A 12271-nucleotide genomic window follows, 5' to 3' on the forward strand; every position below is an offset into this window, starting at 1 on the left:
CCTTGTGGTGTTGGGGGTCTAGACAGGAGTCGCGTGGACCCCACCCAGCTCATGGAGGCAGCTCCAGGCATGGGACTGGAGGCCTCATGGTTGCCAGGCAAGTGGACACTTAGCCAGCCCCTGGTGCATGGGTGCGAGATGGAAGGTCAGCTGGCCGAGTGTTAGGACGTGCATGCGTCTCCGGTGGGGTTGGATGGCATGGGTCCAGAGGCATTGGGGTCGCAGTGGTGTAGTGGCCAGGGCTGCCCTGTGGTCAGCCTGCATCCATCCATCAGCCATCATCTGTCAGATGCGTTCTAGGTGCGGAAAGGCTATGCCAGCCTGGCCATAGGCTTCCAACTCTGAGAGAGAGAGAGAGAGAGAGAGAGAGAGAGAGAGAGAGAGAGAGAGAGAGAGAGAGAAAAGAAAAGAAAATCTCGCTTGCTGCACAGGTGCGGTGCATGTTCCGCATCCCTGCCCACACTTGCTGTGGGGGTGACACCCAGTTTTCATCTCCCTCTCATCTCTTTTTCCAGGAAAACTCTACGGTGATGTTCCTTTTGTTGAAGAAAGACACCGACATCGTTACGAGGTATGGCCTCCCTGCTCCCCTGCTGTGTAGCGTGAGGGATGGATGGGCTCTGGGAACGGGGCCAGGACAGCCCCAAGCCCTGGAGCTCCTAGGATTCACCCCCTTCCCCGGAGGGGATATTCGCCTTTCCAAAGGCAAAATCTTTTCATTTTTTTAAAAAAAAATTATTTTCCATTGTTGGGCTGGAGTGATAGCACAGCGGTAGGGCATTTGCCTTGTGCGCCGCCAGCCTGGCCGAGCCGGATTTGACTCCTCCACCCCTCTCGGAGAGCCTGGCAAGCTACCGAGAGTATTCAATATGCCAAACACAGTAACAAGAAGTTTCACAATGGAGACGTTACTGGGCCCGCTCGAGCAAATCGATGAACAACGGGAGGACCGTGACCGTGTTAGTGTTACAATAGTGTTAGTTTCTGGATCGATGAACACAGTTACTGCCATCCCCCCCCCCCCCCCCCAGTGTGCCTTGCACCCTCTGTCAATGACCTGGTGTCATCTCCAGAGTGATTTTCTACCTACTCCCCTTCTCCCCAGCATCTGGATGTCTGTGAGTTTTATATTCTAAAACCAAGAGTGTGTCATGGTACTGTCTGTTCTCTTGTTTTATCTCTCTGTTTCACAGATGGAATTTAGAATGAATTCTATTTGTTCTTCTCCCTCTAGCTTGTTTCGTTTATATGGTACCCTCTATGCTAACCACATGATTTCATCTTTTTGCGGGGGAGAGCCACACCTGGTGGTGCTCAGGGGACCATATGGGGTGCTGGGATTTGAACTCGGGTCAAAAATGTGCAGGACAAGCACTTTACCCGCAGTACTCTCGCTCTGGCCCCTGGTTTCATCACTTGTTTCAGCTGCATAGTACTCCATTGTGTATATCTTCCCAAGTTTCTATACCCATTCATCTGTTGCTAGACATCTGGGTTGTTTCCATACCTGACTGTTGTGCTAAGCACTGCCATGAGCATAGGAGTGTATCTATCTTTTCATATGAATGCTTTTGTGTTTTGGAGGTAAGATGCTTAGAAGTGCTGTGTTGTATGAAACTTCTGTTCCTCCTTAAAAAAACAAAACCAAACCTCCATACTGTTATCCAGAGAGGATGACTCAGATGATATTCCCACCAACAGTGATCAATGTTTCATTTCTCACCAGTTCCAAGCCAGCACTGGTGATTTCCAGTCCTCTGTTGTTTTTTTGTTTTGTTTTGGTTTTTGGGTCATACCCTGCAGTGCTCGGGGCTAACTGCTGGCTCTGCGCTCAGGGATCACTGCTGGTGGGGCTCAGGGGACTCTGTGGGGTGCCCGGGATCAAACCTGGGTTGGCCATGTGCAAGGCAAGTACTCTACCTGCTGTACCATTGCTCCTGCCCCTCCAGTCTTTTTTGCTGTATGCCATTCTCACTGGTATGAGATGATTTTGCATTGTTCTGATTTGCATTTTCCTGAGAATCTTTCCTGAGATGAGGAGCCTCTTTCATACACCTGCTGTCTATCTGTACATCCTCTTTGAAGACGCATTTACTCAAATCCTCTGGTGTTTCTTTTTTAATTTATTTTTTAATAGGGATGCTTATAGAGCTCAGGGACTGTTCTGGGTACATTCCCCAGGGGTTGCTCCTGCCAGTGCTTGGGGAACATGTGGTGCCGGGGATTCACCCTGAGACTCCTGCATGGAGAGCAGGCTCTCCAACTCTTTGAGATATTTCCCTAGCTTCCAGTGTGGTTTGGTTGATTTTTTCCCCATATAGTTTTAATGCCTGACACTTTTTTTTTAGTATAGTCTAAAATCAGATAATGTTATGCCTACATTTTTTTCTTTTTCATGGTTGCCGTAACTAGTCAAGGTCTTTTATTCCACATAAAACTTAGTATATTTTGTTCTGTTTCTTTAAAAAATACGGAATTTGACTTTTGGTCAAATTGGTATTTTGACTATATTAATTATTCCCACCCATACACAAGGAATATTTTCCTGTTAATGTATCGTTCTATACCTGTCTTGTAACTTTTGTACTGCAGGTCTTTTCACCTCCTTTATTACATTTATTCCTAAATATTTAATTCTTTTGGATCCAATTGTAAATGGAATGATAAGTTTCTTAATTTCTTCTTATTATTTGAGTATAGCAGTGCAACATTTTTTATATAGATTTCACAACCAGCTGCTTTGCTGATTATGGTTTCTAATGGCTTTTTAATGGAGTCTTTTGGGTTTTGTGTATGTGTACGTATATGTTATATATATACACATATGCATATATGTATATATACCATATGCAAATAATACATGTTTCACTTCTTTTTAAATCTGGATTCCTTTTATTGTCTAATTGCTCTAAGACTTCTAGTACCAAATAAAGAAGGGTAAAAACAGACAGCCTTGTTTTGATCCTAATGTTAAATAAAAACTTTCAGGTTTTCACCATTAAGTATATTAGCTTCACAGTATATGACCTTTGTTATGTTGATATGTTTCTTCTATACTACCATTTTGTTGAGAATTTTTATTATAAATAGTTGGTGTTTTTTGTTTGTTTGTTTTGGTTTCTAGGTCACACCTGACGGTGCTTAGGGCTTACTCCTGGCTCTGTGCTCAGGGGTTACTCCTACTGGGATCATTGCTGGGGACCATATGCGGTGCCAGGGACTGAAGTGGTATTGGCAGCATGCAAGACAAACCTTAACTTCCGTGCTATCTTTCTGGTTGCAAAATCTTGTCAAATCTTTTCTCAGCATCTTATTGATATCATTCAGTTTTGGTTTTCCTTTTACTGACATATAGCGTATTACATGGATTGTGCATCTTGGACCATCCGTCCCTGGATAAACTCCATTTGGTTATGATGCACAATCCTTTTGATACTATTGAATGCGATTTGGTAGTATTTAGAGGGGAAGGTTGCTAGGGATTGGCCTCTTCTCTGGTGTCCATTTGCTAATATTTTTTTAGTTTTGTTTTTTGGGCCACACTCATCAGTATTCAGAGCTTACTCCTGCCTCTGTGCTCAGGGATCAATCCTGGCAGGGATTGGAGGACCATATGGGGTACCAGGGATTGAACCCAGGTTCATCACATGCAAGACAAGCACCTTACCCACCTTATTCTTGCCCTACTAGTGTTTTTCTGAGGAATTTTTTTTTGGGAGGTCACACCTGGCGATGCACAGGGGTTACTCCTGGCTCATGCACTCAGGAATTAATTACCCCAGTGGTACTCAGGGGACCATATGGGATGCTAGGAATTGAACCCGGGTCAGCCGCATGCAAGGCAAACACCCTACCCACTGTGCTATCGCTCCAGCCCCAGGATTTTTTAAAAACTGGAACTATTCAGACTGGAAGAGACGAGTGATCATCAATGGTAAAAGACAGTTACAAAGCAACACCTAGAACTGGCTTCTTCACCCTCAGGAGAGGTTGCTTTGGCTCCTCCTCATGGTTTCCGGTGCTCTACACCATCAGAGAAACTTCGCTAGTAACGAACTATAGAAATGACCCCTGAAAGTATAGTCTTTGCTGAGGATTCTTTGTTAAATTTTATTTTATTTTTATAAAATTGTTCACAGTGATCTTTTACATTCGATATTCCAACACCAATCCCACCAGCATTCTACCTTCTCACCACCATTATTTCCTATTTCCCCAAACACCACCCAAGCCTGTCCCGATAGCAATCCCAAAATGATTAATTTTGTGTTGCTTGTTATGATTAATTCGCTAAATATGATCCAAAAAAATTTCCTTAGAAGGAAGTGTGTGAAGATTGCTGTGTCTCATGCTGGAGCCAGTAAGCCCTTGTATAAAAGATTACTAACCGGGGCTGGAGCAATAGCACAGCGGGTAGGGCATTTGCCTTGCACGCATCCAACCCGGGTTTGATTCCCAGCATCCCATACGATCCCCCGAGCACCGCCAGGAGTAATTCCTGAGTGCAGAGCCAGGAGTAACCCCTGAGCGTTGCTGGGTGTGATCCAAAAAGAAAAAAAAAAGATTACTAACCTATTGTTACAGGTTAAGCCTTGTGTGTTAATATTTTCTTAATTGATATTGGTTGCTTTCACTTTACAACCATCCGGGTTGAGGATTTTTTGCACCCACGCTTATCATGGATAATTGTAATTTTCCTTTATTATGATGTTCTTGCCTGGTTTTGGTACCGAGGTAATGTTAACCTCATAAAAGTTATTTGTATTTGGCTGCTTCAGGTTTTTTCTCTTTTTGGTTCAGTCTTGGTAGATTGTAGTAAAAGAATTATTTCTTCCAGTTTTGCAAATTCATTGGCATATTATTGTCTTAAATCCTTTGTATGTCTCTGATATCTGTTGTAGTTTCTCATCTTTCAGTTCTGATTCTGTTAGAGTTTTTCTCTCTTTACATCCAGCTAAAGCCCAGCTATCAAGCTGATTTTATCTTTATTTGCTCTTGGAACCACACCTGGCAGTACTCAGGGATTATTTCTGGCTCTGTGCTCAGAGTGACTCCTGGCAGTACTTGGGGACCATATGTGTGGTGCCAGGGATTCAAACTTGGGTCAGCCTCATGTGAAGGACATTAAACTTTGCACTATCTCTCCAATCCACTAGCTCTTGGTTTTCGATTTGGTGGAATTTTTTTTTTTTTTTTGCTTTCATTTGGCTGGAGCGATAGCACAGCGGTCAGGTGTTTGCCTTGCCCACAGCCAGCCCGGCTGAGCCGGGTTCGATTCCTCCGCCCCTCTCGGAGAGCCTGGTAAGCTATTGAGAGTATCTTGCCTGCACAGCAAAGCCTGGCAAGCTACCCGTGACATATTCAATATGCCAAACACAGTAACAGCAAGTCTCAAAAAAATGGAGACGTTACTCGGCCCGCTCAAGCAAATTGATGAAAAATGGGAGGACAGTGTTTGACAGTGTTTTGTTTTCATTTTGTTTAATTTCGTTTAATTCTTCGACCCGAGTTCGATTCCTCCGCCCCTCTCGGAGAGCCCGGCAAGCTACCGAGAGTATTTGATATGCCAAACACAGTAACAACAAAGTCTCCAATGGAGACGTTACTGGGCCCGCTCGAGCAAATCGACGATCAACGGGAGGGCCTTTACCTTTACCTTTACCTTTTAATTCTTCTTTGAGTTTTTAAATTTCTGCCCTTCTTCTAACTTCCATTTTATTTATGTTTTTTCCTAGTTGCTTTAGTTGTGAGCGTAAATTGTTTACCTGCAATTTTTCTGGTTTCTTTATGAAGGCCTGTATCACTAGTAACTTCCCTCATTGTACCGCTTTTGTTGCATCTCATACTTTCTGGACACTTGAGTTTTCATTTTCATTTGTCTCTCAGCAGTATTTAGTTTTTTGTTGACTCAGTGGTTGCTAAGATGTGTATCATTTAGTCTCCACATATTTGAGGTTTTTCTGGTTTTCTTTTCCTGGTTGATTTCAAATTTTATGGTATTGGGATCAGAAATTATTGATATTTGTTTTGTGTTCCACCATATGGTGTGTCGTTTTAAAAGTTTTGTGTGTACTTGAGGGGAAAAAAAGTGAAAATATAGCTGTTTGGGGGGTGAAATATTTTATAAATGTGTTAAACCCATCTGTTCTAGTTTTATCATTGAAGTCTATTGTTTCCTTATTTATACTCTGTTTAATTGGTTTGTTCATTGGTGAAAGTGTGATGTTAAAATCTCTTACGATTGCTGTATTGCTATCAGTTGCACTCTTTAGTTGTATTAATAATTGTCAGATGGGGGCCAGAGTGACAGTACAGCGTGTAAGGTGGTTGCCTTGTACGTGGCTCACCAGGTTCGAACTCCAGAATCCTATATGGTTCCCTGAGCATTGCCAGGAGTTATTCCTGAGTGCAGAGCTAGGAATAACCCCTGAGCATCACCAGGTGTGGACCAAAACAAACAAACTAATGTATTTTTTGCATCTTTACTTGCTATATATATAAGTATGATATCTTTTTTAATTAATTCCTTAATAGTTACATAATGTCTCTTCCTATCTGTTATCTGAAACAAGTATAGCTTTTTATTGATTTTTATGTTTTAGGGGTTTTGTTCTTATTTTTGTTTGGGGACCACTGTTGGTGGGCAAAAGGTCTCCTGAGCACCGCTGGGCATTGCCGAAAGTGATCCCTGAGCACAGAGCCCGGGGTAAGATCCTGAGCAGATCTGGGTATGGCTCTAAAGCCCCAGTGAAAACCCAACCAAAAACGGCCTTTTCTTTTAGATTTTTCAATCTTTTATTTTTAACATATATATGCAAAAATGTCAGATTTTGTTTTTTATCCATTCTATCACTTTATGACTTTTAATCATTTAATTCAAACCATTAGCATTTAAGATAATTCTTGAAATACAACTCTTTACTGCCATTTTATTTTTAAGGTTTTTTTTTTCTTTTTGGATCACACCCAGTGATGCTCAGGGGTTACTCCTGGCTCTGCACTTAGGGTAACTCCTGGCGGTGCTCGGGGGACCATATGGGATGCTGGGAATTAAACCCGGGTCGGCCACGTGCAAGGCAAATGCCCTACCCGCTGTGCTATTGTTCCAGTCCCTTAAGGTGTTTTCTTGATTTGTAATCGTTCTCTTATTTTTCAAACATTTCATTCTTCGTATACTTTATTACCTTGTACCTTTTGGGTTAGGTTTTAGTTTCTTATGTTTTTCTTCTGTAGCCTTTGTTTTAAGGTTATCCTGAGGTAAAGTTCTATATTTGTAGTCTCTGAGGTAAATTGGTTTGACGTTAATTATATTTATTTAAAAAACCAAAGTTTGTTTTGGGGCCATACTAGCAATGGTCAGGCATTACTCCTGGCTCTGAACTCACGAATTATTCCTGGCAGTGTTCAGGGGACTATATGGGGTGCTGAGGATCGAACTTCTGTTGGCCACATGAAAGGCAAGTGCCCTACCCACTGTACTATTGCTCTGGCCCCTGATTTAACATTAATTTTAATGTACCACTTTGATGCTCCTACACCCTCTCCACAATCTTGTCCATTCTGCTCTTTATTTGCTCTTGTGTGTTTTCCATGATTATACTTTCAGCAGTTCTGTTGGCTTTCTCTTCTTGTTGACTATTAAACTGCCTAGTGCATTTTTTTAAAGATCATCTATTATATATATTATTATTATTACCATTTTAAGTTTTGGGCCATGCCCGGCAATACTCAGGAGCTATTCCTGGCTCTGTGCTGAGGAATTACTCCTGGCGGTGCTCAGGGGACTATCTGGGATGCCGGGGATTGAACCCCTCCCTGCTGTGCTATTGCTCCAGCCCCGATCAGCTACCATATGATGAAGCCCATTATTTCTGTTTGAAGCTTTCTGTTTCTCTGTCCTTGTTATAAATCTCATTTTGCTTATTGATTGCTTTTCACATTTCAGTCCACATAGTTTGACTTTTTTTTTTTTGAATATTTTTTTTCAGGCAAGCTGCCCAGGCCCCATTACATTTGAACCTGCCCACAGGTTTCGCTCCATCATCTGTAGCAAATGCCTGCTTCCTCGTTTTGTTCAGCGTTGGCTGCCAACTCGTGCGGCCTGGGTGGATGGGTCCCCTTCCCTTGGGCTTCACCAGGCACTCTGCTGTCCGTTGCTTCTCATGCCTGGTTAATGAGCACTGGGGTGGCAAGGAGCAGGGACTCCCCGCGTCCATGCAACCAAAACGGGCGGCTTGTGCTCCTGGGAAGGGCGCACCCTGTGCAGCCTCCCTGGCCTAGGCCACGGCCACATTCTGGACTTTCCCAGCCACTCCTCATCCTCAGTTGCTCTCAGCTGTGGTCCATCCCGTGTGGACAATTCTGCTGGTTGGAGCCTACACTGGTACATCAGTGCGAAGACCAGCCAGGAGCTTGTTTCCATGATGGTCAGCTGGCCTATGGTCAGCTCATTCTGTCATAATCAAGCTCCACAGCTGAGTCATTGGCCCCCCAATGTCCAGTGCCAGCTGCCTGCACCCAAGTTCCAGGCTTGAATTATTGGTGCACTCTCCCCCACCCCCACCCCGAGTCCTGGCAGCTATGGGAATGTTCCAGGGGTCTCTGGCAGCCCAGCAGCTTGGCTCTTTGGCTCCTTCTTGGCTGTCGGGTCTCTCAGTGCTCTAGGGAGGAAGCCCTCCCCCCCCCCTTTTTTTTAGTGAAACACCATGAGGTACAGCTGTAGACTTACAAATTTTTGTGCTTGGGTTTCAGTCATACAATGATCAAGCACCCATCCCTCCACCACCAGTGCCCATTTTGCACCACCACGGGTCCCAGTATCCCTCCCACCCCCATTCTCCCATCCCACCCTGCCTCTGTGGCAGGGCATTCCCTTTTGTTCTCTCTCCCTCCTTTTGGGTGTTGTGGTTTGCAAAAGAGGCATTGGGTGGCAGTCATGTTTGGTCTAGTCTACTTTCAGCATGCTTCTCCCATCCTGAGAGGATCCTCCCAACACCCTTTATTTGGTGCTCCCTTCTCTGTCTGAGCTGCCTTTACAAACCCTAGAGTGTGCGGTTGGCCTCCAAGCCATGGAGTAAACCTCCTGGTATTTATCACAGATATTCTTGGGTGTTAGTCTCCTATTTTGTTACTTTATGTTCCCCAGATGAATGCAATCTTTCTATGTCTGTCCCTCTCTTTCTGGCTCATTTCGCTTAGCGTGATATTTTCCATGTAGTACCACCTGTATGTAAATTTCATGACTTCATCTTTTCTAACAGCTACATAGTACTCCATTGTGTAGATGTACCAAAGTTTCTTTAACCAGTCATCTGTTCTCGGGCACTCAGGTTTTTTTCCATATTCTAGCTATTGTAAACAGTGCTGCAATGAACAAACAAATGCAGATGTCAAAGCCCTCTCCCTTTTGTGTCTGCTCATGGGCCATCCCCTCCCTGACACTGTATTCCAAGTATCAGCCCGTGCCCCACCTCCCTCCCTCCCTTATCCCTAACCCACTTGGCTTGTTCCCGACCCTCGTCAGGAAGTTGAAACTTCAGGAGGCGAGTTCGGGTCCATCCTCACCCAGCTTTCCTGCTGGAGTCGGATGCAGGACTTTTCTCTTGGGGAGTGCTCCCAGCTCTGTGCTCCTGGAGATGCTTAGGGGCCATGTGGTACTGGGGATCAAACGTGGGCCGCCTGCATCCCCTATGCTGTGTCTCCCATCCCGAAGGGCGCTTTTCGCAGCTATATGTCTGTATTACTTAACTAGCCCAAGATGCTTGGTTTTTTGTTTTTTGTTTTTGTTTTTTTTTTGCTTTTGGGGTCACACCCTGCAACACACAGGGGTTACTCCTGGCTCTGCACTCAGGAATTACTCCTGGTGGTGCTCGGGGGACCATATGGGATGCTGGGAATTGAACCCGGGTTGGGGGCATGCAAGGCAAATGACCTACCCGCTGTGCTATCGCTCCAGCCCCAAGATGCTTGGGTCTTGTGTTTGCAGGTGAACCCTAATGTGGTCAGCTACTTTGAGAAGACGGACATGAGCTTTGTCGGTCAGGACATCCAAGGAGAGAGAATGGAAGTCATCGAACTGGCAAGTAAGTGGCCACTCTGTTTGGGCAAATGTTCACAGTGAGCTTGGGTGGTTGACCAGATGAAGGGGAGCCCATGGGAAGTGCGAGAGCCCTTCCGCACCCTCTTCCGGGGAGTCGGTGTGCAGGTCAAGAGAAGTCCCACTAAACACAGAGTGCACGAAACATGCTCAGGGAGGGCAGCCAGGCCGCCGACATGCAAAGCATGTGCTCTGCCCATGGGGCCTCTCTCCAGTCCCCTGTAATCCTAGTCATTTGGGGGCCTACCCATTTGGGCCGACCCTGGGATGCTGCATTGAGTACGACCTCTGCTCCGGCTAGTTCACTTCCTTCTTGTCTCTGCCCCTTTCCTGGAGCTTCTCTTGCGTCTGCTCGGGCATCAGCCCACTAGGAAGCAGCCTCTGCTTTTTCCCTCCTTTGAGGGTGAAGGGCCCAGTGCCCCCTCGGTACTCCTGCGGGAGGCTCAGTTAGGTACAGTGTGTCCCCTCGTCCCACCTGCTAGATGCCCCGCCTCGTTGCCAGCGCCCCATGGCCAAACTCCAGCCACTTGTTTACTTACATTTTGTTTTGTGTTTGGAGTGTGGTTCTACCCAGCGGTGCGCTCGGGTTATTCCAGGGTTTTCGCTCAGGGGACCAGGTGGCACTGGGGATTGAGTTTGGGGCTCCCATGCAGTGGGAGTCCTCAGAGCTACCTCCCCAGGCCTTCTTTCCTTTCGGAACACTAGTCACTACTCTCAGAGAAGGTCTTAGGACAAACGCAACCAAAAAGCACTGTCCTTCCCTGCAGGGTCACTGCAGAAGGTGTGTGTTTGTGGCTGGGCCGGGCCCTCTTCCCGTGACAACCAGGCAGGTGACAGCGTTTTCATTCAGAGCTGCCGAGTCTTGGCAGGCTTGTGGTCACAGCGGATCTCCACTCTTTCTCTTCACATTGTGTTCCGGGGCTCGGTGGCCTCCCATGTTCCAATCTGAGGGCCACATGCAGCTTGCTGCCTCGTCTGTGCAGCTCACGAGCTCACGTTACCTTTGGCCTCTTTACGTGGTCTCAAAAATAATCTCTAACATGTGGATATTCCCTGGAGTTTCCGTGTCCACAAATAAAAGTTCCCCTGGCACAAAGCCACGCTCCTTCACTGACGTATTGCTAAGAGGTCTAGATGCCTCAGTGGGAAAGAGATAAGGAAGCAGAGCAGAGAGACTAGCGTTACCTCCACGTGGCCCTTACCAGAGCAATCCTCCAATCCCCGTTTTAGACCCACATGCCTGCACTTAAAGCAACCGCGCTTTGAACGTAACATCTCAAGGCGCCTCTCTGGCCTAATTGTCTAGCGGGATATATTTTGCCACTTCCAATGCATCCCGGATGAAATTGACAGTTTCTCTAAACTTCCTCTTCTTCCCTACTATTTCTGTTCTGGTTTCATTGGCCTCCTTGTACCGGTTTTCTCCCCATTGTCACCATTGCCATTTGGATGGAATGGGGTCATCCTTGGTTGTGGAGGTGGTCCTGTGGCCAGTAGGATATTTGGCAGCATCCACAGCCTCTCCGCATGTGACAGCAGTAGCCACGCCTCCTCTCCTCCAGGTTTGCCTAAAGTATCTGCAGACACTGTGAAATGTCCCCCTGGTGGGAAGAACACCATCAGCCTTGACAGTGGACTGGCATTTTTTTTTTTTTTTTGCTTTTTGGGTCACACCCGGGGATTGCACAGGGGTTATTCCTGACTCGGCACTCAGGAATTACTCCTGGCGGTGCTCAGGGGACCATATGGGATGCTGGGAATCGAACCCGGGTCTGCCATGTGCAAGACAAATTCCCTACCCCGCTGTATTGTCACTCCAGCCCTGGACTGATTTTTTTGTATGTGTGTGCTTGTCATGCTTCCAACTTATAATCAGTTGTCAAGGCCCTAGATTCCGGCTCTGGAAAGACTTGGGTTTGGGATTGCATTCCCTCCCAACCGCTACTGCCTGGCTCTGGGAAGGAATTCCCAGCTCCTTCCTGCCTCCCCGGTGCCCCTCTCGAGTAAGTGCTGCTGAGACCGGAGCTCTGTGCGGTGCTCAGAGCAGTCATTTCCTGAGTGCTTGGTGTGTCCGCTGGACTACGGAATTGGTTGCGTCATTTTTCTTTTTCTTTTAAATTTTGGGACACACCGAGCAGTGCTCGGCGAGTGCTGGGGCCCTGGACTCGGGGGTCA

The 12271-nt window shown here is 46.1% G+C and overlaps 1 protein-coding gene and 1 pseudogene across 2 annotated transcripts in view; one reads left to right on the top strand and one right to left on the bottom strand.

Moving 5' to 3' along the window:
* The window catches only part of CTPS2 (CTP synthase 2), a 132051-nt gene that overhangs the window by 92038 nt on the left and 27742 nt on the right, over positions 1 to 12271 (top strand). For both annotated transcript variants that reach the window (XM_056131291.1, XM_056131292.1), the window contains 2 exons: positions 516 to 571; positions 9986 to 10082. In XM_056131291.1, coding sequence (XP_055987266.1) covers positions 516 to 571; positions 9986 to 10082 — 153 coding nt within the window. The remainder of the gene's footprint in view (positions 1 to 515; positions 572 to 9985; positions 10083 to 12271) is intronic.
* LOC130039475 (uncharacterized) lies at positions 3854 to 4087 on the bottom strand (annotated as a pseudogene).

Source organism: Sorex fumeus, unplaced genomic scaffold, assembly GCF_029834395.1.
Source record: "Sorex fumeus unplaced genomic scaffold, SorFum_2.1 ptg000086l, whole genome shotgun sequence".
In the NCBI taxonomy this organism is placed as follows: domain Eukaryota; kingdom Metazoa; phylum Chordata; class Mammalia; order Eulipotyphla; family Soricidae; genus Sorex; species Sorex fumeus.